Source organism: Onthophagus taurus, chromosome 5 (assembly GCF_036711975.1).
Source record: "Onthophagus taurus isolate NC chromosome 5, IU_Otau_3.0, whole genome shotgun sequence".
In the NCBI taxonomy this organism is placed as follows: domain Eukaryota; kingdom Metazoa; phylum Arthropoda; class Insecta; order Coleoptera; family Scarabaeidae; genus Onthophagus; species Onthophagus taurus.
Window position 1 is genome coordinate 4,813,344 of NC_091970.1, and position 27,158 is coordinate 4,840,501.

Here is a 27,158-nt window from a genome sequence, read left to right on the forward strand (position 1 = left end):
TACCGACATCTAGTAACTTAAATATAAGATGTAAACTTAATATAAAATAAATAATTATTAGATATAGAATTAAATAACAAATTTAAAAAGAATTTTTTTATTAATATATCTTAATAAATAAAATTAAGTTTAGATAAATTATAATGCAATTTTTATTGGTTGCCATGGTAACACTATGTCAATAAAATAAACTGTCAAAAATGGTTGTTGGAGAAAAAAGCGATTCTGAAGAAACTGTTTTTAATGAATCTTATATAATTAAAACTAAAACGCATGATGATTTGGAGATTGAAATACAAACAGATAGGGTTTTAAGTGTTATAGATGAAACAATCACAAAAATTAAAATAGCTGCCCTCTTGGGGCTTTTAACCCACAATAACGGAGAAATCCTCTCTAAATATCTCCAGCAGGAACAAGTCAACTACATAGTAGGAGCATGCGAATTATATTTAGATTCCCTTCCAATGGAGAGCGAAAATCGTTCCATGGTTTCAACAACCGATACAGTATCAACAAAATTACAAGAACGATCTATGTTGATGAAAGAGAAATATGATGTCCACTTAATGAAAAGTATTGATATAATTTTTGCAAACCCCGATTTAGTGAGTTTCTTGGAAACGTGGAATATTGAATTAGATCAATTATCAATGACTTTACTGCAAGGGATGGTTCAACTAAAAATAGCAGCGAAAGATAAGCTTTCAAAATCAGCATTAGACGAAAAAGAAAAAGAGAAAATATTAAAGAACGCCTACAAAGATAATATAGAGGCGAAAAGCTTAATTGCGGGCCTCCAAGAGCGATTAAACAAACAAACGGATGAATTAAGCACTCAATTAGATGTTAAAGAAAATTTAATTCGGATGTATACGGAAAAAATCGAAGATACAAAAATAAAATTAGCCGAAGATATTAAAAAAAGGGTGTAAGTAAAAAACTAATATTTAATTAGTTTATAATTTAAAAAAATTTAAGATCTACTTCTGAAAAAGAAATGATAAAGCACTCAAAATTAAGCGAAGAACGAGAGATGAATTTAGCCGAGGAGGCGAAAGAATCTACGTTGAGTTATAACAAAACTTTAGATCAACATTTAGCAGCCGAAAAGCTGTTACGAGCAAAAAGATTAAAGGTTGAATCGCAACTGGGGAATTGGTTGGAGAAATACGACAAAGAAATCGGTGATCGGCAAGCTGATTTAGAAAAGCTTCAAGGAGAGTGCGTTAAAAATAATGAAATTAATAAAATTTTAAAATTATTTTTTAAGATATGACGTTGAAAAAGCCGAAATGGACGCACTCCAAGCAAAACTTGATGAACAAGAAGAGGAATACTTAGAATTAATGGCCGAGAAAAAAGAATATGACGAAGATGTTTTTAATAAAAAATATTACGCATTTATTATTAACAGATCCGCGAGAATAATTCAAAGATGTTGGAAAGCATATAAAGAAAGGAAAAAAGCAAGAAAACTTGCGAGTAAGTTTTTTAATGTGTTTTTGGTTATATACGGGTGTTTCATTTAATATTTTAAAAGAAAAATCTAAAAAGAAGGCGAAAGTTGAAGCACCTCCCCCGGAGCCTGAACCTGAACCGGAAGTTGATATGTTTGGTGATGATGACGATGATGAGCCACCTCCACCCGCTCCGGAAGAACCCCAAGAAGATACCGAAGGGAAAAAGAAAAAAGGTGGAAAGAAGGGAAAGAAAAAAGGTATAAATACAAATTAAATATGGATTAATATAAATTAATTGTGATGTTGTTGTAGCGGGAAAATCGGAATCAGCAATTGAAGCAGTGGGTGAAGCTGCTGATTAAAAAATTATTTTATTATATACAATCTTTTTTTAATAAATTTTACAGTAATATATTAAAATTTATAATTTTATTTATAATTTAGTTTAAGTCTTTAAATTAATTCAAGTTAATTCATATTTAATTCATACATAATCTAGAGATTTAGTTAAACAAATTTAGATAAAAAGAATTATCAGATTTAATTAATTACTTGTTATTGTTTCGACGGCCTCCGAAGCGTCGCCGCGCGAACTTCAAACGAAATCGGACGATCTTTCGTGCTCGGCATAAAAGAATGGGCCCTCCGTATCCGGTCACCATCCCTCAGCGGAATAAATTGCATCAATTTCGACTCTAAAATTTCTTTCGTCTCCTCGGAAACTTGAATTTTATTGTGGGCCATTTTTAATTGCTCATCCAACATCTTTCTTTCGGTTTCTAATTGATGTAAAAGTTCTTCCGCAGCTAACAAATTTTAAAAAAATTTTTAGGTTAAATTTACATCTTGAGATTTCAATGATAAAAAAATAAAGTCCCTAGTATCTAGAAACTTTATTTAAATTTTATTTTAATCGCCATCTCGCGGATGCAAATAACACTATAAACGTCAACAAATTTTAATTCCACCCTCACTTTTTATTTACCTTTAAGTTGTAGCTCTTTATCTTTTTGTTTTTCTTCGAATTCGATTCGTTTCCCCCTTTCTTCATCTAATAAAACCCGCTGTTCTTCTTGTAGTCGTTCCAATTCTTCCCTTTTATCCCATTCTTCCGCTAAAACTCGCGCTTGTAACGCCCGGACGATTTCTTCGTCTCTTTTAGCTTGAGTTTCTTCTTCCAAAAGTTTTTCTAATTTATCTTTTATTTGTTCTAGTTCGTTTAATTTTTTCGTTTCTTCCTTAACGACTGCTTCGAGTTCTTTAGCTTGCCCCTCAGCGACTTGTCTGGCGTTTCTTTCTAATTGAAGTAAAGCTTTGGCCCGTAACATTTCTTGGAGTCTCCCTTGCCGAATTTGTTTCCTTTTAGTGGCTTGTACCCTTTGGTAAGATTGCCCGCTTGATGAGTGCTCGATTGCTAATTGAAGTGCCGAAATCCATTGGAGCCGTGTCATGTGATTACTCGCTTCTAATTCGAAATTCCTCTCGGAACATTGAAGAGTGATTTTATAACCATTTTTAGGCTCAATTTTGCAGGTTGATTCGATGGTTAACGAGCCTGATTTATCTCGCTCGGATCTAGTTTTATAGTAAGTTAATTCCGATGGTCTCAACACAAACCAATATTCTTTCATCGTTGGGAAAATGTAACCTTTTTTATACAAAAACCCTTTTTTAATGACATCTTCAACGAAGGTGTGGTAAATATCAGTTACAGCTTCTTCAATTGCAGCTCGATCTTTAATTTCGTTTAAACACCGTGACTCTAAAACGGCAATAAAAGGATTTAATCGAAACCCCCCCATTGAAACGCTTAAATTATTAAAATCTTCCTCATCGAAAACACTCCCCAGAGAATGTGCCAAACTTTGAGCCAAATAACAAGCTTCCGTTGGATGTAAAAGAACTTGGTAACAATTTTTCGTATTCTGTTCTCGATTAATTTCAGCGAGTAAACAAAAAATTCTAAAAATCATGAATAGGCAACCTTGAAACGATTCATTTGAGCAAGTGTGGTTTTTGTGGCAAATTAGCCAGCAGATTTCGGCGATTTTTGATTCATAATTTCGAAGTTCCGGTAAAGGGAGTTTATCCGGAAGGGAGGAAAATACTTCATGTTGTAAATAATGTTTTAATTGATCAAAATCTAACGTCGCTGTGTTTTTGTAATGTTCCAATCCTCGTTCGACTCCGTATAGATCCAAAAGGGTTCCAATATTCGCCGTTAAGACCTAAAAGAATCGTTAAAAATTAAAATTTTAAATTGCTAAAACAAGTGACCTATATTACAAGGTAAACGTGATTCATTTAATTATTCATTAATCAACATAAACATTTTTTTATCGTTTTAAAACCTTCCTCGTTCCATTTCCTTGTTAACTCAATTTTGTTGTTAACGAATAGGATGAAATTAAAGATGAGTAATGTTAAGAAAACCACCTGTTTCGATTTAATTAAGAAACCACCCTTAAATTGATTAGTTCTCGGTTTGATTAAAAGATGGGGTTCTTAAAATGGATTTACCTTCAATTTTGATTTATTAACGAGCCCGCTTTTATCCTGTTGTAGGGAAGAGAATGCGTGCCACAAACAGTTGGTCACGTTTTCTAGCAGCACAGACATGTTATGAGAGCGAGAGTGCTTTCGCTTTCCTGTTTCTCCGCCTCGTACATACATACCCGAGGTTGTTATCTTTTTTATGTTTACTTCGGTCGATGAGTCATTCGATTCCAGTTCAACAGATGACCATTAAAACAATTTTTTTCTTGCATTTACTATTTCCTTTTTTTAATAACGTATTCATTACTTAATTAAATTGATTTAATTAAAATAAAATTTGACATTTGAAATTAATCAAAAATATTTCATTTATATTGCGTTACCATGGTAACCATAACAAGCTAATTTCACTCCCAACGAATAATAACGTCTTAAAAGGATAAGTATTTTTTTGAATTTAATCATAATTGAGTGCTTTAAAACGAAAATGTAATGTTAATTAAGTGTTTCCATTAATATTAGTGGTTTGTTTGTTCACTTAATTGATATCTATGATAATAAAGCTTTAACAATCAATTTAATGTATTGATACTTCCAAATTCCTTAAAGATCAAACATTTAACGAAACGTGCACACAAACTTTTCTAGATTACACAGTTATTTGGTATGTTTTGATAATGTGTACAAGCACTTGACCAAAAAGTATTCCTAAACGAGAACGAAATTTGAGTGTTATCTTAGTTCTAGGAAACTTTCGAAAACTCTACTATTTTCAATAAGTTCAGTTCAATTATCACCCAAGTTATGGTTGTTAATACGGAAGTTTTAACGAAATCCTCTCAAAAGTTCGTGTTAAAATCATGGTTTGGAGTTCGACACAAACAATTATTGCTTTTATTCTTTTTGTTGGTGATTGGATATGGGATGAGGATCAATTTATCGATTGGAATCGTCGCAATGACCGATCCAACGATAAATCCCAATTTTCCAGTAAGTGTCGTCCCCAAATTTCGTAATTAGAATCATCATACTTTCTTTAAAGACTTATAACTGGACGATGGACACCAAAAGCACTCTCCTTTCATCGTTTTTTTGGGGCTACGTCGTTCCCCAAATCGGAGCTGGACAATTAGCTGAAAAATTCGGGGCGAAATGGATTTTAACGATCGCGATGACCATCTCATCAATTTTTACCTTTCTAATTCCAACATTCGCTAATTTTAGTACTTGGGGTGTTATGGTTTGCAGAATTTCCCAAGGATTTACTCAAGGATTCTTTTTCCCTTGCGTTCATAACATGTTAAGTAAATGGATTCCTTTGAGGGAAAGATCCAGAATGGGAACGTTTGTTTATGCAGGTAAATCACTTTTTTCTTCAATTAATACATTTTAATACCCATAAAATTTAATAATTTACATTTAAATTACAATTTAATAAATTTGTAAATGTCAATGTCATTATTCAATAGTACAATATAAAAATAATAGATGGCAGGATAAATGAATAAAATTTTCCGTTAAATATTAATAACAAAAACATTAATAAAAAGGCATATTAAAATAATACTTTTAATAATTAATTAAATAATTAATGCAAATTTTTTAATAAAAAATAATTCAAAAATTAAGTGAATAGTTCCTCTTTTCGATAATAGATGGCGTAAACACATAAACATTTGAAATTATAAACAAACAATACATAACCTATAAAATCTCAAAAATTTAATTTAATCTAATTTTATTATTTTAGGTGGTCCTTTAGGAACGGTAATTTCGATGCCTTTAACTGGTTGGATATCTGCGAGTACAATAGGTTGGCCCGGAGCATTCTATTTATATGGTTGTTTTGGATTAATATGGGTGTTAATGTGGATTTGGAGAGCGGGGAATAATCCCGAAGAGTACAAAACGATCACAGACGAAGAAAAATTATATATCCTAAAAGGTTCGGGGCAACAAAACCAAACGAAAGCGATAACACCATGGAAAAAAATTGTAACCTCACTTCCAATAATTGCAATTTTGGTTGCAAATTCGGGGCAAATGTGGAGTTATTGGACCTTAATGACAGAAATTCCAACTTATATGAAAGGAGTTTTACAATTTGATATCGAAAAGAATGGGTTGTTATCAGCAGCTCCATATTTTGCGTTGTGGGTTTTGAGTTTTCCGTTTGGTTACATCACCGATTTTAGTATAAACAAGAAAATATTTTCTGTTGGGGTTGTAAGGAAAATAATAACTACAGTTGGGATGATTGGACCTGCTATATCACTTTTTATCCTGGGCATATTAAAAAATCCATCCCCCGCAGTCGCTGTAACCCTTTTAATTGCAGCCGTTGGATTAAATTCAGCGATTTTTTGTGGATTCCAAGTTAACCACATGGATATCGCCCCAACTTACGCAGGAACCACCATGGGCTTTACAAACGGATTCGGAAACATCTTTGCGATCGTAGCCCCTTTAGTCGTTGAGTTAATTGTGAAAGACGAAGTAAGATTATCTTCGATTAATATTAAAGTAAAAATAATTAATTTGTGATATTTTTAGAGTGATGAATCGCAATGGAACACGGTTTTTTTTATTGCTGGAGGAATCTATGTAGTCGTTAATATTTTTTATGTTATTTTTGGATCTGGGAAGAGACAAAATTGGGATTGTCAAAATAATCAAAGTGGTATCTCAAAAAATGTTGAATCTTAATTTTAATTTGATATTAAATTAAATAAAATAAAAAAATTTTTGTTGAGTTTATGTTGGGTTAAGGTAGGCAACCCAAATGACGCAACCTTTCTATTAAAAAAATTCCATGCTGCATTGTGCCAAACAATTAAACGAATACTTTTTGGTATATTTGGTAGGTTGAAATGAAAGAAATCATGTCGAAAATAGCAACCAATATCACTGCAACCACAGCGTTTGGAATTTGGTGCAAGAAAGCAATAAACAGCTCGATTGTTGCCATAAGGGTGTTATTGGTTCATTTCAAAATTAATCTTTTACAAACTTTTCTCTAAATTAGCTTCAAAACTCTGCATTACATTGATTCCGAAAAAAATAACTGGGTTTTTTAGAAACATTGTAAAAGAAACTTTAAAAGAACGGGAAGGAAAAAAAATTAACAGACCTGATATGATCCAGATCATGATTGAGGCTCATAAATCTCCAAATTCTGATTTATTTAGTGTTGACGATATCGCAGCTCAAGGATTTTTATTTTTCATAGCCGGATTTGAAGTCGTCTCAATGTTAATGTCATTTCTTTGTTACGAATTAGCTGCTAATCCAGATATCCCAAGTAAACTAGAAAAAGAAATCAATTCAATTTATGAAATAGATGGGGTAAAACTGGATTATGAGGATGTGGTAAGAATGAAATACCTCGATATGGTTGTTTCAGGTAAACAAAATTAATTATTGTTATGAGTCAGTTAGGGTGGGTTTCGTAGAAATTTTGAGGAAGCGGCCCCCGCAGGTCATATTAATCGCGAATGCGTCCGTAGTTACTACATCCCTGCGAGTAAAATAAACGGGGAGAATGAGATGATCATTGAGAAAGGGTTAGGAATTTTAACCCCAATTTATGGGCTCCACCTAGGGATGGAGCGGGTGAGGAGATCTCCAGATTTCAAAGGTGGTATCCCTAGCTCCACCGAGACTCCAATTTTTACCCAAACCCCGAAAAATTCGATCCTGAACGATAACAATAAAGATAAAATCAATCCTTACACTTATTTATCTTTCGGAATTGGCCCAAGAAATTGTATCAGTAATCAAAAAACCAAGCATAACCTAAAAAGAATGACATTTAAAACGTAACCTATAATTTCAGGTTCAAGATTAGCTTTATTAGAAATAAAAGTGCTAATTATTCATTTATTGAGGAAATTTGAAATAATTGCGGTTAAAAAGACCGAAATACCTTTAAAATTGTGTCCGAAGAATCCATTTTTAGGCCCAGATGGATTTTGGTTGGGATTAAAGAAGAAGGTTATGATTTGATAGAATTTAAGTAACGATAAAGAATAACATTTATTATAACGTAATCAAATAATAAACAGATTAATAAAAATAAAATGTTTTTTAATACTGCTCGATATCATAAATTATAATTACGATAAATATCAAGCAGTTTATTTTTTATTTAAAACAAAAAAAAATAACTATACAATCTCTTTATACAAAAATAAACAGGTACTTACATTAATATTGTACATAATTTATATTAAGAGAGCCAAATTAATTTTATTTCTTTCTAATACTGCTTTAATGTGTAATTTTCCAACCCAACCATTTTCTTAATTTAATTCCCTTTTTATTGTCTTTAAGTACCAAAAATCTTACTCTAAATCATTTTTACTTCACCGTTAACCCGGTATCTAACCCCAACAACTGCTTACACGTTTCGTACGTACTAAAAGACACAGCAACCATCGGAATCGCCCTCATATAATTAATCGACATCCCCCGATACAACCCATTTACCACACCATGCTCCTTATAAATATGCACCAACGTCGAAACCATTCCTTTCGCGAAATGACTCGTGTCGGGGTTCATTAAAGCGAGTTGCATCCGCCTCCGAGTCACGTCCAACGGATAACTAACACTTTGAGCGATCGCCCCGGCTAATCCTCCGCAAATTAATTTCGCGGGGACAGCTAAAACTAATCCTCCCGTATTTTTTGAGTATTTATTACAGGTTAGGTTGGGTAAATATTTCATGCAACCAAACTTTAAATATTCAAAACTATAAAACGATAACCCGGCATACGGGACCATTCCCATTAATGTAGGGATAAATCCACGGTATAAAGCGCGGGTTCCCCCTTCTTCTTTAAAAATTGTCGTTGCTGCATGTGCAATACCTGTGTAAATGTGCTCTCCGCTAATCTAAAAAAAAAGAAAAAGTGATATATGTACATATGTGTCATTATTTTTAGGTTAAGCAAAAATCAAAGTTCAAAGTCCGTTCTTTTCTAATCTCATTTGAATGAATTTACATAAAATTTGCTGAATAATAGATTAAATGATTATTAAAAACTTACTTGAAATGCTAAGCGTGCTCGGATCGTATCTAAAGGATACGTTAAACTAACAGAGGTTAATCCAGCACATGCACCAGCTATAAATTTATCGACATGCGACGTTTTCCCAAAGATCCCATCGAGATATCGCTTATAAATCTCAAACGAAGTAAATTGAGCCGCGGCGTAGGGGAAAATCCGCACCATTTGAGCCCCATTTCCTTTGTACAAAGCCAAAGGCCCCTCAGAGGTTATAATCCGTTTTAAACCTTGTACCACACCGTGTCTGGCGTGGTACTTATTGTGCGCTTGTAAAAGAATCTTGACTCGATCTAAAGGTGCTACGGTTGTTTTTGATACCATACCAGCAACACCTCAAAAAGAAATGAAATAAATCAATGATTAATAAATAAATAAGGTGTTAAATTATAATTAAAAGTGGTTTTAATAAAAGATAATAATTCAATAAAAAGTATTTTAAAAAAATTATGCTTTTAGGTTAAACGTTTTAACGACCTCCATTAACATAGGTCGTGTAAGATAAGATCCTTGCGTAAAAAAGATTTAAACGGGTCCACTTTGCATAATATGATGTGATTTAAACAGCGTCTATGAAAAAGAATGGAAAAATATGAGGCAAAGTTCAAAAATTCTATTTTTAAATGATATGTCAAAAATTCTTTTGTGTTAAAAGCACGTCAATGGTATTTCGATTTAATAAATGAAATTGTTATTTATTTAAAATTATTAATTATTCAAATAAATTATTAAAATGACATATTTAAATTAATATTAAAGCAATAACACTTTTTAATTAATGAATTATTTGATTAGAAATTCAATCAAAACAATGAGTTTCCGTGGTTACCAAAAAAAATTTTGACATTGACATTTTTTATTAATTAATTTTTTTATATGTTTAAACAAAAATAGTTTAGATTAGAAAGTATTTGTTATTAATGAAAAGCGTTATAAACACTTCAACAATTATAAAAAGGGAAACAATTAATTGATAAAATTAACACTTAAATCGTTGATGTTTACGGACAGACTTTCTCTATGACAAAATCAGCCGGAAAAGTTGCGAAATTAAAAATAGAAATGAAAAACTTTCCACTTACCTCCAGCCAAAAGATTCTTAACAACAAATTCCAAATTTTTATTTTCCGTTTTCAAAGCCATCGTAATCCTCTTTTCGCTTTCGCACCACAATTTCTATTTCAATTTCAACTTTCGATGTTCACCCTGCAACGTTTAAACCGATAATACATAAATAACGTCGCGTTTTGATTTTTTATCTCGCTACTAAAACGTGCACGATTAAATCGAGTGATTCGGGCCAAAGAGAATCCTCACAGTTTCGAAGCCGGATAAGAAAGAGTTAATTACAAAAAAAGGGGCTCCCTCCACAAAGTCGTCCTTGTTGCTTCTCACTCTACGCGCAAAATACTTTCTCTTTTAAGGAAATTGTGCAACATTTATTTTTTTAGGCAAACGACTTACGTCGAGGTTTTACTTTAAATAAGTAAGTAGCTGCTTATCGTCACGAAATGGAAATGCACACGTGGTTCACGTAACAAGCCAAATTTGTATTTTTAATGCTGACTTTTTTTTAAATTGAAGGACAAATTTATTTTTTGAGGTTATGTTTTAAGTGTTTTGTCAAATCTCCCCATAAAAACTGATCCGACGAATCTTATTACTTATTACATTACTTAGAGAGATTCAAAACGTATTATTTGCTTACGATTAATTATTATTAACATCTTCTTTTATATATTTACAATTAAAACGGTGCTTTTGACACTTTAAGCGGCCATGTTTACATGGCTTAATTCTTTTAATCGTTAAGAGATGGCGCAATTAGTTGCAAATTTAATTTTATTTAAAAATAACCCATTTTACAACAATTACGTATAATAATACATGTATTGTTCAATTAATTCATTAAAAATGTATCCTTTGTTTTAACCCCAACCAAAAACTATCTGGACTCAACCCGGGCTTTTTGGGACTAATCCTCAACGGTTTTTCAGTTCTCTCAATCACAACTAACTCAAATCTCCTCAATAAATAAACAATAAGCACCTTAACTTCTAATAAAGCTAATCTAGATCCTACAAAAAAATAATTATATTAAACAAATTTCGATTTTACTTCACGTACCAATGCAACTTCTTGGTCCAATTCCAAATGGTAAATATGCATAAGGATTAATATTGTGTTTATTTGTATCATTAAATCGTTCGGGGTCGAAATGATCGGGATTTGGATAAAAATTAGGGTCGCGATGAATTCCATAAACTGGAATCATAATCGATACTCCTTTTTCAATAACAATGTCATTTTCCCCGTGAATTTCGCTCCCTATTAATTTATAATCGCGAACGCATTCGCGGCTCAACATAATTCCAAGAGGCCATTTCCTTAAAATTTCTTTAAAAAAATGTTAAAAGAAACAAATTTATTTTGTTATTACCAGAAATAACCATATCAAGATATTTCATATGAACCATCTCTTCGTAATTTAATTTCTCATTTGTTTTATTAAAAGCTACATCGATTTCTTGCTGTAATTTCTTTTGGATATCTTGGTTAAGGGCTAATTCGTGACATAAAAAGGCCATCATTGTTGAAACGATTTCGAATCCGGCCAAAAAGAACACAAAACCCTGTGCTATAATATCTTCGACGTTTATTGGGGTTGATTCGTTCTCATTGGAATCATTCTTTTGGTGATCATCGTCTTTAACAACAGCAAATCCGGTTTCGGGGATGTTTAAATTCTCTTCCGGGCGTTTCTTTCCTTTTGCTTCCATCATAATATGAATCATATCCTGGCGGATAATTCCTTTTTCTTCGCGTTCTTTCAAGGTCTCCTTAATAACCCCACTAAAGAAATTACTTATTTCTTTAGGTACTTGACTAATTCCGAGTTTTCTCGATAATTTAGGTGATATAGACTGCATCATCGCTTTAAAATAAGCTGTCAAATTACTTTGAACCAATAATTTACCCATTTTATAAAACTCGGTGTCTTCTTTTAACGAATTACATTCAATCCCAAAAGAAGTAGTCGCGATTATATCCGTTGCGATCCTCGACATGACTTCTTTCGCTTCAAACTCGACAATTTCATCGTTTTCGAATTGATCGGAAAAGTATTCGTTGAGTTGTTTCGCCGAATCGGAAATTAAATTGAACATAATTCTAATTTTACTACCCGTGAATAACGGGCTTAACGTGTTTCTCATTTCTCTCCATTTTTGGCCCCTTAATGCAGCTAAATTCTTCGCGAAAAGGGGTTCAGCGTCGGTGTTGATGGAGCGAATGTGGTCCACAAAATAATCGAAATCTTTTACAGTTATTTTTTTGATTAAATCGATGTCTTTTATAGTTAAACAAGGCTTTGTGAATAAGAAGCTTCCGTAATATCTCTTCTCAGGGCATTTTTTGTAATATTCTAAAATGACCTCACTTAAGTTTTTTTTCTTTAAAATCACATCTTTCATTCCGCCCAGGATTGGAAAAGTTTTTATGAAGGCTACGTTTCGTTTTTTCCAATAATTTAATGAGTTTATGTAGTAAATGATTAGGATTGATGCAATTATTGCGATTAAAGTTAAGCACAACATTTTTTTGGGCGTTGCTCACCTTCTAAAGAACTCTGGAAGGTTAAATTTGTTTATTTTTGGGGTTTATGTAACTCAACTAGCAACAGCTTCTTTCGGATTCGATTAATATTGGTTTTTTTTTGGAATTTATCTAATCAAATTGATAAAAAATGCGTTATTAAGAATAAATCGTTTTATTCAGAACATTTTATTTATAAATACAATTTTTAATTGTACATTTTTAACCGCCCAAAAATTTTATTTTAATAAAAAAATCATCGATTTCTTATAATAACTGAGAATTAACTATATTTTGAGCTTATCACATATTAAACCTGGATAAAATCAATAAAAATAAAAATTTAAACATATTTTTTATAAAACGCCAAATCGCTACTTTACCGACTTTATATGTTTGGTTGCATAATCAAACAAATTTCGATAATACTGATGATATGTTTAAAATTTGATTTAACCGAGTTAAAATTAGATAAAAAAATAAATTAATCTAATTAGGCATCAACAAATATCGCCAAATAAAGCGCTTGTCAGTTAACGTTGCTCAACCGGCGTGATCTTGACCATGATTGCTCTTTGGCGCTTGCAAAAGCGACGTAAAATAGGTTTGTGCCCATACAAATCCCAGCAGCTAAGTAGAAAACCAAGTTCCATTGCCCCAAAGTTTCCTAAAATCTAGCAATTATATTTGGAATTAAAAGTATTAAAAATTACCCTTCCTTGAATGATAGTTCCGATAACATACGGAGCTAAGAACCCGCAAAGATTTGCAGCGGCATTTGTAATTCCATACATTGTCCCCGCGTATTTAGGACTTAAAGCGATGTGATTCATTTGATTCCCGGCGTAAACAGCTCCCGTGAAAGCACCCGAAAGTGCTAAAACTACCTGGATGCTAACTCGATCACATCCCAACCAAGCAACACCCAATAAACCAAGCGAAGGAATGATTGAAGCTAAAATTAAGTTGTTATTAAACGATTTAATTAAGGTTAAGTTATTTAATTATACCTATCGAGTTAAATACTCGATATGATACGGAAAGTGAGAGATATCCTTTCGTTAAGAGCCAATCGGCGAATATACTCGCAAATATGCCAAAGATCCAACTCGTCAAATAAGGAATTGCTGATAAATTCGCAGTCTATTCAAAAAGGTAACGATAAATTGTTAATTATTGATGTTTAATTAAATTTTAGGTTATCTTTTTACCGATTGTATATCAAAATGTAAAATTTCACTCATATATGTGGGCATTTCCGTTAATTGGGTGTAAAACGCCCAAGATTGACCACATTGTGTGACTAAAATAGCCCATAAAGGCAAACATTTCAACATTTTCATCCATGGAATTGAACTTTTTTCTTCATCCTAAAATTATAATTAATTACGACAATTATGCAAATTATTTATAAATGAGAATTAAGCTATAATTTGAGCTAATTATTCATTAAATTGGAATAAAATTAATAATATAAAAATTTTTTTTAAAACGTCCATGTCAATTTTGATCCCTACTTTATCGACTTCGTATATTTGGTTGTATAATCAATTCAATTTTAATTTTACTATGAAATTACCTGAGGTCCAATACTAGCTAAAATAAATTCTTTTTCTTGCCGATCGATTCGAGGATGGGTCATTGGCGAATTATACACTAACAACAACCACAAAACGCACCAAACAAACCCCAATGCACCAAAAACGTAAAACACTAAAGGCCAACCCCCCATAAAATCAACCGAACATAACCAACCAGAAACTGGCAAAGAAATAATTGTGCCGAAATTCGCTCCTGCGTAAACGTACGCTGCAAATCGGCTTCGTTCTAATGGCGGGATCCAACGAGCTAACATAGCATGCATCGATGGAAATGTAACCCCCTAAAAAATATTAATTAGATTATAAAATTACGTTTAAATTATTGTTAAGCACCTCCCCCATTCCCTCGAGAACCCGAACGATAATAAACAAAGGAAAATTAATCCTAGCAGCAATCGGAGTCAACAAAGTAAACAAAGCAGTCATTAAAACACCAATTCCAAAAACTAATTTCCCTCCGAATAATTCGGCAAGTCTTCCTCCTGGAATTTGGGTTATAACATAACCATAAAAAAACGACCCCAACACAATTCCTTGGGTAGCTTCATCCCAAGCGAATTCCCCATCTCTCTATGCATAAAAACAAACATAAACAACACTCATTAATAATTAAAAATAAATATTAAAGGCGTCCTCACAGTTGGAGTTGAATCGTTTCTCATCATAGGAATTGGGCAATAATCATTGGATGTGTCATTATCTTGTGGATTTGGAAAAGCAGTGTGATTAACCATCGCAACAATTGCAACAGATAGATTAACCCTCATTGCATATACGTTTGCGAACCCAAAGAATCCTAAGATTCCGAGGAGGTGCCGAGCTTTTAAACATTGTTTCGTATCCTCAACTAAAACAAGATTAATTTAACTTTAATTTAGCGAAATGAAAAATTACCTTGTGGTGGTATAATCCTCGTTAATTCATCTTCACTATCATAATCGCTGTTCCCATCATATTCATCTTCATCGTTGATAACCCCGCTGAGATCTCGCTCAATTTCCTCCATTCAATTCAATTCTAAATCAATATTAAATCAAACTTAATTAAAAAAACTAACTTAAAATCAACTTTTGAAATGGGATAAAAGCGAATTTACAACAAAGAACCTAATACGTGCTGTTATTATGAGTCATTGGACGCTTTTTGATATCGTTTTGAAAGCGCGTTGCGATTACGACTTCTCCTTTCAAATGAAAGAATGCGGAAGGATGATAATTAAAGAAAATAATAATAAACGAGGACTTTACGTTGTATCTTAAGTTAAATAATAACAATAATAATAAAAAATGCGTCATAAGATAGAGGAGAAAAGAATCAGCTGATTTCAGTCAATTCGAAACGCCACAAGTGGTCGGTGATTTCGCTGTCGATTCAAAGATGGCGCTTTTAATTGTATTTAAAAATATTTTTTTTTGAAACGAGTTTTTTCTTGTTTGTACAATTTTAAGCAGATGTTAAGAAGATTTAGAATAAAAATGGTATCAAAAAATGTAAGAATAATTCTTTATTTATTAACAAAAATTTTTTTTGGTTAGAATGAAAATTTTGGTGATCGGTTCATCCGGTCAAGAGAAGAATTATCCATGATGATGTTTCACATCAATAACAAGGATACAAAAGAAGATTTAATCGCCACAAATGAAGATTTAAAGGGCAAAGAATATTTCAATCATGGGTTGGTAATCCATAAAAAAAATAATTATCGGAAAAAGCAAGAATTGAACTTTTTTTTAAACTTACTTTTAATAAAATTCTATTTTAGTTTAGCCCTAACTTTAGGCTTAAAGATTCCGAAACAAACATATTTTCAAACCACCACAGAAAATTGGCCGGTTAAATCGCGAAAGAGACCGTTTATGAAGGAGCCGATTTTAATTCGGAATGTAATCGATGATGTGAAATTAGAATTGTGCGATTGGAACCAATACAATGTTATGGCGGGGATTTATAAGAGGCGTACCTTAGTTTATTGGATTCCGCAAACCACGGAATGTTATTCAGTGGAAAGTTGTTCCGTTGATATTGATTGTAGGCTAACTCGGAGAGTCAAATTCAATTTAACCGGGAATTTGTTAGCGATAGCTAAAAAAAACGGGGGATTCTTCTTAAGTATCACTAATAATAAATATATGGATGCGGAAATAATTGATATAAAAGAAGTTACCCCCACAAATGTAATAACCAGCTTTGAATGGTCCAAAAAGGATGTTTTATATGCCGGATGTTCTGATGGAAAAATTTTCGAATACCACATCACAAATTTATCATTAAAAGTAACGCAAGTTTACATTCCCAACGTTAAAGAAAAAAAACGAATCCTTTCCATAAAACTATCCTGCAAAGAGAATTATTTGGCTACATCCTCGATGGATAAGTATTTTACCGTGTTCTCCATGGATTATTTTAATGTATTATTACGTGCAAAGTTGCCTTTACCCATAAAGGTTAAACATCTTTACTAAATTAAAAGAATTGTTATTGTTTAATTATTTTAATTAGTGTCTCGCTTGGCATCCTTGGAGAGAATGTTTAATCGCAACCCAATCGGATCGTCAAAACGGAACGTTGAAATTATGGAATATTTGTAACCCAAAAGATACCATCGAACATAAATTGGATGAAACTAACTCAAAATGCATCGATTATTTAACATTTAATAAATTATCTGGAGAATTAGTTGTAAGCTAAAAATTAGGTTATGTTATTTTTGACGTTTCGAGTTTGATTTTTTTTCAAAAGATGGCGCTAAAGGTTAATAATTAATAAAGTCCCTAGGGACTTTAATAATTAAAATCATTAATTAAAATTTTAAAACGTCGAAAATAAACGTTAATTAATTTTTAATAATTTTTCTCCATTAACAGATGAGTTATTACAACACAACGAATCAAATTTGTTATATAAAAGTGTTGAGTTCGTTTCATAAATCAACTGAGCACATAGAATGGAACGTTGGTAGAATCCCCGTGCTTTTTTGGAGCGGAGATAATAAAGTTTTATGTGAGACCATTAAATTAATTAATAACAATTTAATTTTAAATACCTAATTTTTGTTGTAGTTGTTGGTAGCGCTGGAAGCGCTTATTCCCTTTGGAACTTTTTCGAAGATCCCCCAAGTCGTGTTAAACACGATTTCAACGATAATAACTTACCTGCAATAAGATAAAACAGATACTTTATTAAATTATTTTTATTATTAAATATTTATTTAAAAATAAATCAATGCCAACCTAAAAACAAAAAAATAATTTGACATTAACCTCACTTTTTTTTTTTTCTAAACATTAAATTATGTGGCGCAATTCATTAAAATTTTGTTCTACCCTAACAAAAACGATAAATTCTCAACCAAAAAGGTAAATTAATCACAAAATTGTAACATGACATTAATTTTTGTGTAATTTAGTGCCATCATTAACCAAAATGTTCTTCAAAAAAGAACGTTCTTTCCAAGTAATCCCCAATTAATGTTTGTGCAAACTCAAGAGACACCCAACCCGAATAGTTTAAAATTTTTACCTGGAGTTAAAGTACTCGAACCTGGACAAACGATGGATTTCCCCAATGTTCAATCGTCATCTTGTTCCCCATTAGGAAAAATGCTTTTTAGGATCGAAGGGGTCAAAGGGATATTTCTTGGCCCCGATTTTATCACTGTGACTAAATTAGATGATGATGTTGAATGGAAATTATTAAAACCCGAGATTTTCGCAACGATAATGGATTTTTTCGCAAGCGGTTTACCCATTTTAAAAGAAGGAATTCCAAATACCGATACACGTAAACCACAAAATAATTAATAACTAAAAAAAATGAATTAAATTTATTTTAGAAATTAACGAAGAAGACGATGAAATTGTCATTATGATTAAAGAATTATTAGATACTCGAATAAGACCTACCGTGCAAGAGGATGGTGGTGATATCATATTTATGGGTTACGAAGATGGTGTGGTTAAGCTAAAAATGCAAGGATCTTGTTCTAGTTGTCCAAGTTCCATCGTTACCTTAAAAAACGGTGTACAAAACATGTTACAATTTTATATACCCGAAGTAGTCGCTGTAGAGCAAGTCGAGGAGGAATCTGATCTCGTCTCTAAAATGGCTTTTAGAAAAGTCGAGGAAAAATTAGAAAAATCAGACTAAACTAAATTGTTAGATATTGAATGTTAGATTTATAAAAACGCCATCTATTATTAAACGCTTAAAGTTCTGTTGATAATACAGATCACTGTTTTTAATTTAAAAATTTAAATCATGGTTTTCGAAAATAGTTTCGATATAACCGATATTGATTTTCGTAAATTAAAAACAATAACATGCTTTTTGGTAGGCTACGTATTAGCATGGGAGTAAAACCCTTCCAAAGGGAACTAAATCCTTCCATATGAGCCATTTTCACCCAAACGTCGATAGCATTGGCGTACTCGGGTTTTCCATCGATTATTTTCATGTTTTGTAGCCTAAAAAGAATTAATAATCACCCCAAAATCATTTAGTATTGGTAAATACCTCGTTTTCGCAACATCCGGGGGCATAGCCCACATCGTACAAACACAAGTCGAAACTACACTCGATAAAATGTGACTGATCGTCGAATCAGCTTTGATATCTAAATTGAGGATAAAGTGAGGTTAGGTTTTACCTAATTCGTGTATTAAAATGAAACTGGGGTTTACTTCGATAAATTTGGAATCAAAATCATTTTAGTACACGAATTTAATTTAATAAAATTAAAAATGGGGGAGCAAAAATGAAATATATTGTAAAAACTTTGATACAGTTCATTACTTTTTTGATTTTTTTATTCTTCAATGACAAACCACCTATATAAACGAAATTGGGTCTCGTACATCAGCATCAAAACGACACCCATAGGTATACCACGTATTAACATGGGGGTAAAACCCTTCCAAGGGGATAATACCCCTTCTTTTTGAACCAATTTCACCCAAACGTCCAAAATTCCTCGATATTCAGGTTTGCCGTCGATTACGCGCATATTTTGAATTCTATTTGATGTTAAACGAGATAAATTCACAGATTTTAATTAAAAATAAAAAATCAAATAGAAATAATTTGAGATTATATTATTAAATTAAATTTAGGTTGGTTATACTTTTTATGACAGTTATCATTTTTTTAAATATAACTTCAATCCTAGATTTGCTTATTTCTATTGGATTTTTAAAGAATTTCGAGTTATTTATAACCTTGTTTTAGCAATATCCGGAGGTAACATAGCTATAGTACAAACAAGCGTAGCCATCAAACTCGAAATGATGTGACAAGGTGTGGTATCTCCAGTAATGCCTGTACAAAATAAATTCGTGTACAAAAATGATTTCTCAACAATTCTTAATTTAAGCCTCGCAGTTTCATTTTAATCACGTGTTAATGTTGATTTTCTTACCGTAAGAGACGAGGAAAATTTTTGTTTGCGAATACGTCACAAATTGAGCGATATTCACAATGATAGCTCGGGTTATCGTGGGAATGGTTCCCCGAAATAACGCTTTAAAACCTTCCTCTTTGTAGATTCTAATAAGAGCGTTGCCTACCCAGGTGTAATTTCTGCGTTGTTCTTTCGGTAACCGACCATCAACGGCCATTCGAGTCATTGCAACATCGCTGGGGACCCCCACGAATCCACCAGCTAATCCACCAACGAAACCGCATATTAATTTTTGAAAAACCGTCGGTGGACGCCCCTCTCTAAAAAAAATTTTTTCATACACATTGCTTTAAGGAATTTATTCGCTCACTTTGAAGAAAAATAATCAAATAAAGATTGATAAACCCCCAAACGAGTTCCTGTATAAGTAGCTTGTCGGAGTAAACTTGCAGAGAGTCCGCCATAAAACCCCAAAAACCCCTCATTTTTGAAGATTGACTTCAAAAATTGTAAGGTATTTGTATGGTCGGCTTTTTTTCCCATTTCTCCGCTCACTTGCATCCGAAATTTTACTACATCCAAGGGATAACATATTCCTGTGGCCCCCATGCTAAAATCAAAATCAATTTCGAACCACTACATCAACTTTTTTATTTTATTCTTACCCAGATGTTGAGGCAATTATAAATTTAACATATTCGGGGGCACTGCCCGAATCTGCCATGCTATTTATACAAGAATTTTGCCATAATACCAAAAAAAGTTTAAGTTTTTAACATTTCAAATCACTTTAATTTTGACATTTTAATGACGTGAAGTTACCACCGAATGTTTTGAGTTGAAAAAAAGTTTTATTGTGACATTCATAATAATAATTATACAATAATAATATTATTAACTAATTACTTAATAAATAAGATTATTTTATTTGCGCCCAACACCCGGAATTTTTTGGATAACCTCCCAAGCGATTCCAATGACTCCATCAACACCATTTGGTGGCTGAATTGGGGGAGATGCTCCACGGAAATCTTGCGCATCCCTTTCGATCTAATTATATCATTATAACTTAATAATTAAATTATTAACAATTAATAACGCTAAAAATAACGTTAAATATAACACAAACTAAAACCATGTGAAGTTAGTAATTTACTGTACAGTTTCCTACATTTTGATTTAAAATCCAAACTAAGAAATGGAGCTAAACATTAAAACACTTTATTAGTAGGAATTAAAACTATTTTATTACTAAATAAAAGGATAATTAATAAAGGAAATTAAGTTATCGTCCCATTAATCCATAAAAAAATTCACCAATTTGCGAAAATAATTGGAAAGCTTCTAAAGCCAGGTTTATAATCACGTCGATAATTTGTTGGCCGATATCACTTTGTCTTTTAACCTAAATTAAAATATTAAAACATAAAAACACAAAGGAGATTATAACGAAACAAGTAAGAACAAAATCGGTTAGTGTACATTTTTTTTATACGAAAAATTTACCCTTAAATGATGATTTTCCTCCGAAATGCTTTTAGAGAGACAAATTTGGAAGATTATTACAAGAATAACCAACGAGAATAAAGCTTTATCCATCATGTTGAAGTTACCAAGCAAAAATGATTCGAAATGTTATTAGGAGATGGTTTATAATAAAAATTACTCATTTCCGATTAAGGCACAAATAATCGTTATTTACTTGATGGCACAAACAGGATGAATATAAAGATGATTATTACGATAAGCACCACATAATAACAATAATAACCAAGGTTAATTATTATTTATCAGATTAAAATAGGCACAATTTTAATATTTATTTTTGACAGGTGTCATTAATGTTAGGTTACGTTTTAAAAATAAATTACTTTTTTAATGCAATCATTTATTAATTAAAAAAGCTTATTAAATAAAAAAAATACCCCATTTTTTTAAACCACATCATCACAAAAATTAATTAATTAATTATTTGTTGTTCATACTATTTCTTCTTAGTATATGGATTAAATCCAAAATTTCATTACGTTTGCTACTAACATTGTGTCTATCGAGCGTAGGACAACCTTCAATTCGTCTTTTAATTAAAGCATAATTAGCGATATTCTCTGTGTTACATAAAACATGAACGCCACAATCATATCCGTTGGTTTGTTGAAGACAATCAGGTTCATTATAATTTCCATGTCGAATCATGCCGTAAAATTTAAATAATTTGTTAGCGAATTCGTAAGCTTGGTGTTGATTGCTCCCACGCGATGAGTCGTAATGATAAACAGCTCTCTCTGGATATGAGAATACCAATAAACTCCAATGACTTCCGCCGGAACATTCAGTTTGTTCGTTGTCGTTGAGTGCGAAGAAAATAAAATCTTTGTTATGCGAATTGAGCGGGTCAAGGAAGATGCCGATTTCGTTTGAAGGACTCACTTTTATGCACTGGGTTACTTGTGGCGGGACGAACAATAACATGGGATCGCTTTTAAACTTGTTTATCTCGAGGTACTCAAAATAAAATGATATGACAGTGTCGTTTAACCAACAGGGGCCTTTTAATAACTCCACATCGGATTTTCGAAGCAAGCTCTCATGATAACTTAGTATCACATTGTTAGTATCCATTATTACCGAGCCCGGTGTGTAACTAGACACTCCGCATATCCTACGGAAATTTCAAAATAACACATCTGACACATATATAACCTAAACGTTTCGTTACATAACTTATTAAAACGAATTGATCTCACTAACCTACTTATTAGTGACGTTACATTTTTGAAAAAATTCTTCGACCGCCGGTGCCTTATTATTTTATTTTAAACAAAAAGAATTTAATAATACCTCATAACTATTTGAGAATTTACTAATTTAATTGACATTGTTGACAGCTAAATGTCATTTTAAGTTAGGTTATGTTATTTAAGTTAATTTCTGATTAACCAATATAGATGGCGCAATTATTTTTTTATTTTCTAATTTACTTACGTTTAAGTTTATTATACGCTAATTTAAATTTTAGATAAAATAAAGCAAAATAACTTATTTTAATATTTAAATAGTTAAAATTTACTAAAAAAAACATTTACTTTTAAATAGTTTATATATTCGATAATAGATGGCAAAATTATAATTAATTTTTTAATTTTTTATTATCTCTATCAAATTAAAACAATTAGATCTAATCATTATCGTAAAATATCGTGTTAATCTTAGAAAAGTTTATTTATTGAAAAAATTATTAAATGGAGAAGGTTATGTTAAAATCATTTCAAAATCAAACACAACGAGTAATGAAAAGGTATTCCCCATCCTACTCCAACACCACTTTACTCTATACATCTGTCTCACTCATTGTTTTGATTGAGCGTCTCATAACACAAAACGTTTCATTGCATTCTAAATCGCTCAAAATCCGTTTAAACTCAATAAACAATAATTTTTTATCGTTTATATGCAGTTTTAATCCTAAAAGTGTCGGTAAGGATGTACAATGGTAAAAAGGACGTGAAGGTGAGCTTAAAGTTATTACAGCTGTTAATCTAGGTTATGTATCACTTATTTGTTTATTTATGATACATTTTTTCTAAAATCCAATAATAACACAAAATTTTATTTTAAATATTAATTTAATTCGTATTAATCTATATCATTAATAAAAAAGATTTTGTCCTACTTAATTTTAATAAACATAACCTCATTTTTTTTTAAACGTCAAAACATAACCTCAAAATTATTTTTTACATTTTAGTTTTCAAATCCTTCGAATGTAAATGAATTAGACGCCGCTTTGACTGAATTGGATACTTTATCATCACGTGCTGCACCCCCTCGTCGAGAATACTTAAAAGAAAATAACCTAAAAATGTTGATTAATACAAAATATGTCAGCAATGTTTCAATAGGATTAAAAGTGCGGCATGTAACGCCGACAAACCGTTACGCCCCTTATAATCTCCCGACGAAACAACGCGAAGAACGGCATAGAACACGATCGGAGAATAACGACAGCAACGATTCGCCGGGTACAAGTCTTGTTAAGGCGATTATCGAGAGTACCGTTGATAACGTTGATGAGATCTCTCAATTAAAAAAGGCTAAATCCCTTGAGAGTATTGTTGGGGATGGGGGAAAAGTTGATTTTGGTAATTTTAGGTTGCCGGAAGTTGAGGTTGTTTCGAGTTGTATCGAAAAGTTGAGAGTCGATGATGAACGGTAAAAGAATTTCGGTTAATTTTAATTTTTTTTTATGAAATAAGTGTAAAATTAAAAAAAAAAATAATAACGTTAAAGAAGCACCAGAAGTGATTCTCTTTGTAGTTCTTTTTTGTTGTTAATTATAAAAACTTTCGCTTGGAAAGGAAACTAAAAAATATTGTTGTTGATTTATTTATTCGTTAGGGTAATTATTATTGTAGATTTAAATTTATTTGGTCGCGAGTTATTTTGCGGTTATTTTGACTCATTTTTGATCTCGCCATTTAGAATTTCAATTTTTTTTATTGCATTTAAATTTTCTTTTCATTTTATTTTAATCTTACCAAAGAAAACAGTTAATTACAAGAAGAAACAGTCAAAAAAACGAAAGTATTATAAAAAAAATTGGGATAAATGTAAATGAAAATAATTGTATAATGTTTATTAATAAAAAAATTAATAATTAATTTATTTTCTTTTCGTTACAACAACCTTTTTGTACCTTTTTACGGAGATGCACCAACAAATTCGATTTCCACTTATATTTTTTACCACAATCTTTACAAGAAAACTTTGGGTTATCATGCGATTTCATGTGATCGTTTAATTGAGTACGGGTTCGATAACTTTTATTACACACGGTACAACCAAATAACTTAACATTTAAATGCGTAAATTCATGTCCTTTTAAATTACTTTTATCAGTGAAGGATTTCCCACAATTCTCAACGGGGCAAATAAAAACTTTCTCTTTGAAATGTATCCTAAGATGCCTTTGGTACTTACTTGGAACCGTAAAAGATTTTTGACACATCTCGCATCGATACTTATTTGTATGCGTGATCTTATGTGTCTTTAAATGTCGCTCGTTCGCGAACGTTTTAAAGCAAATTTCGCAAGTGAAAGGTTTCGTTTTTGCGTGCAAAGTTAGATGGACGTTTAAATTGTTTCTACGAGTGAAAACTTTTTTGCAATGTTGACAGGGAAATTTTTTCTTTAAAGCAATTTCTTTATTACCACTAATTTTTTCGATTTTGTTGTAAAAATCACTTGAATGTCTTAAAACGGTTTGAGAATTTTGATTTAAATCATATGTTGCATTAAATGTAACCTCACTTTCAACAAACACTTTATTATTGTCGTTATTAACGATAACTCCGTTTAATTTCGACTCAAATTCTTTCTGTGATTCGTAATAAAGCTGTTGGAATTCGTAGAAATCGTTTAATTTAATGTAACAGCTCTCACATATCCGATTAGGACTTAAATCATCTTTCTTTATCTAAAAAAAAATATTTATAATTTAAATTTATTATTACTATTTTTACCTTTATTGAGAAGCATTTGCACATTTTTAATTCAATGTTTTCGTCGAAAATTGAGCGAAAATTCTCGTTTAATTTCAAGCAAATCCTACAATTTGAGGTTAACATCGTTGCTCAGATATAGACAACCAACTTTACACTCAACACAAAATAATTATTTATTTAATAAAACTAAAAATGTTTCTATTTGTTTTGTTTATTTACAAAGCAAGAACATTACAAGCATTGTATACTACAAATTACTAAATGTGTTGTTTATTTCCTTCATTATGTATATTTGTTGGCGTAGAAATCATCGAATTTATCGAGATTGAATCGATATTTTCGTTAATTTCCTTAACAAGATATTTTACGCGATAATTGTACCCTAAGTCTAAAAAGGAGATGTGGAAATAATTAATAATTAATTAAATAAGAGGAATGCCCGTTTTTCCTCGACGAAAAATGAAAAACCGAAATTATTTACAATGACTTCAACTTGATTAAGATTTTTTTCCTTAAGATGAGGTTTTTGCTTAAAAAATACACATTTATGATACTGTTATTTTTAAAGAATTCTTTCTTTTTGAAATTGGTGTTATAATTACAGTGGTTATCATAATTTTTTTTAAACAATCTAAATTTAAATGATTCCGACTTTTTCTTTAAAAATAACACGTTAGGGTTCAAATCGAACTCATTTCGTAGCGAAATTATCGTCATAAATATAGAATGGGAAAGTTTTTATTAAATATTTTAATTTTATTTTTTTTTAATGAAATGATTCCTAAAATTCACTTCAATAAAATCGTTACAAATTTAAGTTGTCAAATTAATTTTATCGAACGCGAATTTTCTGTTTAAACAATAAATTAGATGTGGTGCTATTTTTCGTCATCGTCAATCAATTCATGCATAAATCTATTAACTATTATAAAATTCACTAAGTATTACTTTTTACAGGAATTATATTTTTAAAATTTTTTTTGTGTATTTGGATCGGATCGGACGCGGTGGTGAAAAAAACTCGTAACCGTTCAGTTTTTGGGGTTTGTTAGAAATTTTTTTCACTTTTCCTTTTAATTTATAATGTCTATCACTACTACTTTTTTTTGCACGATTATACTTAAAGAGCTCTTTATTTTTTTAGTTAAATCCTTCTTCTATTCTACAAATTACGGTTAACCTCTATTAATACTATAAGATTAAAAATCGGAGTGTAATTTATATTATTAAAAGGGTAAATCATTTATTCATCTGCACCTTTTAATAAATATAGATTTATACACATTCGAATTTAAAAAACAATCTTCCAGCTGCTTTTTGCCTTTACGACTATGACGCTCATCCAATTCGAGTTGAATTTGGTTTTCTATTTGCTTTTACTCCGAAAATAAGGGGATTGTCCTGTGTATGAGTAATATTATAGCATTTTCTAGAATAGTTTATTTAAAAATTGCACTCAACGTATTGCTTGAAATGAAGTACTGCTCTGTAAATAACCTTTGCCATCATTATGTTGAATGTATCAAAATTTATTTCATTTAAATAAATTTGCACTTGGATTTTGCAACAAACGTCAAATTTGACGTTTGGTTTAGACACTAATTTAATTCAAATCTTTATATTATTTGAAAAAGAAAGACTTTATAAGAAATTAAAAAGAAAAAGGATATTTTAGGTAAAATATAATTCAAATCAATTTTAAAATATAATTAAAAAATTAATTTGGAATATTCGGATGCTAATTTGAGCAAGTCAAATGACTGTAAAAAACGTCAAAGCGTCACTTAAATTTTAATAATTAATAAATGCGTTAAATAAATACAACACCACAGAAAAATCGTTATATTTGGAAAAATTACATTAAAGGTAATAATTGGTACAAAAAAAAAATTTGTTAAAAAAATTTTAGTTAAGAGGTAAACCTAACCTAACTTTTTTCATTTTTACATGTTTTAGGATCAAACCTCATTAATACTTAATAAATAACCTTATTTAAAATTAAAACGATTGGTTGGAGTTTTTATAAAATTACTTGA

General features: G+C 31.2%; 13 protein-coding genes across 18 annotated transcripts; 6 read left to right on the forward strand and 7 right to left on the reverse strand.

Moving 5' to 3' along the window:
* Window positions 1-166: 166 nt before the first annotated feature.
* Window positions 167-1,873, forward strand: LOC111426269 (dynein regulatory complex protein 10). The gene is made up of 5 exons (XM_023060729.2): window positions 167-931; window positions 982-1,224; window positions 1,274-1,485; window positions 1,544-1,720; window positions 1,776-1,873. Exons 1-5 carry the CDS (start codon window positions 201-203, stop codon window positions 1,823-1,825), a joined length of 1,413 nt encoding a protein of 470 aa, XP_022916497.2. The 5' UTR covers window positions 167-200; the 3' UTR covers window positions 1,826-1,873.
* LOC111426258 (switch-associated protein 70-like) lies at window positions 1,816-4,529 on the reverse strand. Of its 2 annotated transcripts, XM_071196234.1 has the most exons (4): window positions 3,984-4,529; window positions 3,750-3,926; window positions 2,449-3,691; window positions 1,816-2,269 (listed from the first exon to the last, which is right to left on the reverse strand). In XM_071196234.1, exons 2-4 carry the CDS (start codon window positions 3,765-3,767, stop codon window positions 2,019-2,021), a joined length of 1,512 nt encoding a protein of 503 aa, XP_071052335.1. In that variant the 5' UTR covers window positions 3,768-3,926; window positions 3,984-4,529; the 3' UTR covers window positions 1,816-2,018. The 2 variants fall into 2 exon arrangements, with proteins under 2 accessions (XP_071052335.1, XP_022916478.1); XM_023060710.2 differs by lacking the exon at window positions 3,750-3,926.
* Window positions 4,530-4,763: 234 nt separating this feature from the next.
* LOC111426270 (putative inorganic phosphate cotransporter) lies at window positions 4,764-6,705 on the forward strand. The gene is made up of 4 exons (XM_023060730.2): window positions 4,764-4,949; window positions 5,002-5,317; window positions 5,710-6,455; window positions 6,513-6,705. Exons 1-4 carry the CDS (start codon window positions 4,764-4,766, stop codon window positions 6,663-6,665), a joined length of 1,401 nt encoding a protein of 466 aa, XP_022916498.1. The 3' UTR covers window positions 6,666-6,705.
* Window positions 6,706-7,106: 401 nt separating this feature from the next.
* On the forward strand, window positions 7,107-7,964 carry LOC111426319 (cytochrome P450 9e2-like). The gene is made up of 3 exons (XM_071195998.1): window positions 7,107-7,328; window positions 7,398-7,731; window positions 7,795-7,964. The coding sequence occupies exons 1-3, from the start codon at window positions 7,107-7,109 to the stop codon at window positions 7,962-7,964; spliced, it is 726 nt and encodes a 241-aa protein (XP_071052099.1).
* Window positions 7,965-7,975: 11 nt separating this feature from the next.
* On the reverse strand, window positions 7,976-10,826 carry LOC111426288 (solute carrier family 25 member 16-like). Its single transcript, XM_023060765.2, has 4 exons — window positions 10,737-10,826; window positions 10,111-10,234; window positions 9,011-9,363; window positions 7,976-8,855 (listed from the first exon to the last, which is right to left on the reverse strand). The coding sequence occupies exons 2-4, from the start codon at window positions 10,169-10,171 to the stop codon at window positions 8,319-8,321; spliced, it is 951 nt and encodes a 316-aa protein (XP_022916533.1). The 5' UTR covers window positions 10,172-10,234; window positions 10,737-10,826; the 3' UTR covers window positions 7,976-8,318.
* A 26-nt stretch (window positions 10,827-10,852) lies between these two features.
* LOC111426261 (cytochrome P450 9e2-like) lies at window positions 10,853-12,723 on the reverse strand. The gene is made up of 3 exons (XM_023060714.2): window positions 11,469-12,723; window positions 11,156-11,425; window positions 10,853-11,106 (listed from the first exon to the last, which is right to left on the reverse strand). Exons 1-3 carry the CDS (start codon window positions 12,622-12,624, stop codon window positions 10,937-10,939), a joined length of 1,596 nt encoding a protein of 531 aa, XP_022916482.2. The 5' UTR covers window positions 12,625-12,723; the 3' UTR covers window positions 10,853-10,936.
* A 55-nt stretch (window positions 12,724-12,778) lies between these two features.
* On the reverse strand, window positions 12,779-17,355 carry LOC111426262 (putative inorganic phosphate cotransporter). Of its 2 annotated transcripts, none has more exons than XM_023060718.2 (9): window positions 17,267-17,355; window positions 15,118-15,240; window positions 14,862-15,070; window positions 14,557-14,793; window positions 14,202-14,504; window positions 13,834-13,992; window positions 13,633-13,765; window positions 13,336-13,577; window positions 12,779-13,289 (listed from the first exon to the last, which is right to left on the reverse strand). In XM_023060718.2, exons 2-9 carry the CDS (start codon window positions 15,227-15,229, stop codon window positions 13,152-13,154), a joined length of 1,533 nt encoding a protein of 510 aa, XP_022916486.2. In that variant the 5' UTR covers window positions 15,230-15,240; window positions 17,267-17,355; the 3' UTR covers window positions 12,779-13,151. The 2 variants fall into 2 exon arrangements, with proteins under 2 accessions (XP_022916486.2, XP_022916483.2); XM_023060715.2 differs by lacking the exon at window positions 17,267-17,355 and adding an exon at window positions 16,184-16,267.
* LOC111426762 (protein cortex-like) lies at window positions 15,617-17,464 on the forward strand. Of its 3 annotated transcripts, none has more exons than XM_071196237.1 (6): window positions 15,617-15,701; window positions 15,759-15,898; window positions 15,986-16,667; window positions 16,723-16,902; window positions 17,088-17,223; window positions 17,283-17,464. In XM_071196237.1, the coding sequence occupies exons 1-6, from the start codon at window positions 15,675-15,677 to the stop codon at window positions 17,387-17,389; spliced, it is 1,272 nt and encodes a 423-aa protein (XP_071052338.1). In that variant the 5' UTR covers window positions 15,617-15,674; the 3' UTR covers window positions 17,390-17,464. The 3 variants fall into 3 exon arrangements, with proteins under 3 accessions (XP_071052338.1, XP_071052336.1, XP_071052337.1); XM_071196236.1 differs by having other exon boundaries at window positions 15,618-15,701; window positions 15,759-15,934; XM_071196235.1 differs by having other exon boundaries at window positions 15,759-16,667.
* Window positions 17,465-17,486: 22 nt separating this feature from the next.
* On the forward strand, window positions 17,487-18,449 carry LOC111426300 (NFU1 iron-sulfur cluster scaffold homolog, mitochondrial-like). Its single transcript, XM_023060783.2, has 3 exons — window positions 17,487-17,579; window positions 17,630-18,003; window positions 18,056-18,449. The coding sequence occupies exons 1-3, from the start codon at window positions 17,515-17,517 to the stop codon at window positions 18,367-18,369; spliced, it is 753 nt and encodes a 250-aa protein (XP_022916551.2). The 5' UTR covers window positions 17,487-17,514; the 3' UTR covers window positions 18,370-18,449.
* Window positions 18,450-18,963: 514 nt separating this feature from the next.
* On the reverse strand, window positions 18,964-20,342 carry LOC111426291 (mitochondrial 2-oxoglutarate/malate carrier protein-like). Its single transcript, XM_023060772.2, has 5 exons — window positions 20,284-20,342; window positions 20,032-20,228; window positions 19,637-19,969; window positions 19,437-19,536; window positions 18,964-19,235 (listed from the first exon to the last, which is right to left on the reverse strand). The coding sequence occupies exons 1-5, from the start codon at window positions 20,340-20,342 to the stop codon at window positions 19,028-19,030; spliced, it is 897 nt and encodes a 298-aa protein (XP_022916540.2). The 3' UTR covers window positions 18,964-19,027.
* Window positions 20,343-20,449: 107 nt separating this feature from the next.
* Window positions 20,450-22,555, reverse strand: LOC139428854 (sentrin-specific protease 8-like). 2 transcript variants are annotated; one of them, XM_071196245.1, is made up of 3 exons: window positions 22,370-22,555; window positions 21,125-22,280; window positions 20,450-20,668 (listed from the first exon to the last, which is right to left on the reverse strand). In XM_071196245.1, the coding sequence occupies exon 2, from the start codon at window positions 22,238-22,240 to the stop codon at window positions 21,587-21,589; it is 654 nt and encodes a 217-aa protein (XP_071052346.1). In that variant the 5' UTR covers window positions 22,241-22,280; window positions 22,370-22,555; the 3' UTR covers window positions 20,450-20,668; window positions 21,125-21,586. The 2 variants fall into 2 exon arrangements, with proteins under 2 accessions (XP_071052346.1, XP_071052345.1); XM_071196244.1 differs by having other exon boundaries at window positions 22,338-22,527.
* Window positions 22,556-22,929: 374 nt separating this feature from the next.
* LOC111426315 (uncharacterized) lies at window positions 22,930-24,279 on the forward strand. Its single transcript, XM_023060805.2, has 2 exons — window positions 22,930-23,128; window positions 23,367-24,279. Exons 1-2 carry the CDS (start codon window positions 23,102-23,104, stop codon window positions 23,832-23,834), a joined length of 495 nt encoding a protein of 164 aa, XP_022916573.1. The 5' UTR covers window positions 22,930-23,101; the 3' UTR covers window positions 23,835-24,279.
* LOC111426290 (oocyte zinc finger protein XlCOF19-like) lies at window positions 24,240-25,272 on the reverse strand. The gene is made up of 2 exons (XM_023060767.2): window positions 25,141-25,272; window positions 24,240-25,094 (listed from the first exon to the last, which is right to left on the reverse strand). The coding sequence occupies exons 1-2, from the start codon at window positions 25,243-25,245 to the stop codon at window positions 24,276-24,278; spliced, it is 924 nt and encodes a 307-aa protein (XP_022916535.2). The 5' UTR covers window positions 25,246-25,272; the 3' UTR covers window positions 24,240-24,275.
* Between the last annotated feature and the right edge of the window lie 1,886 nt (window positions 25,273-27,158).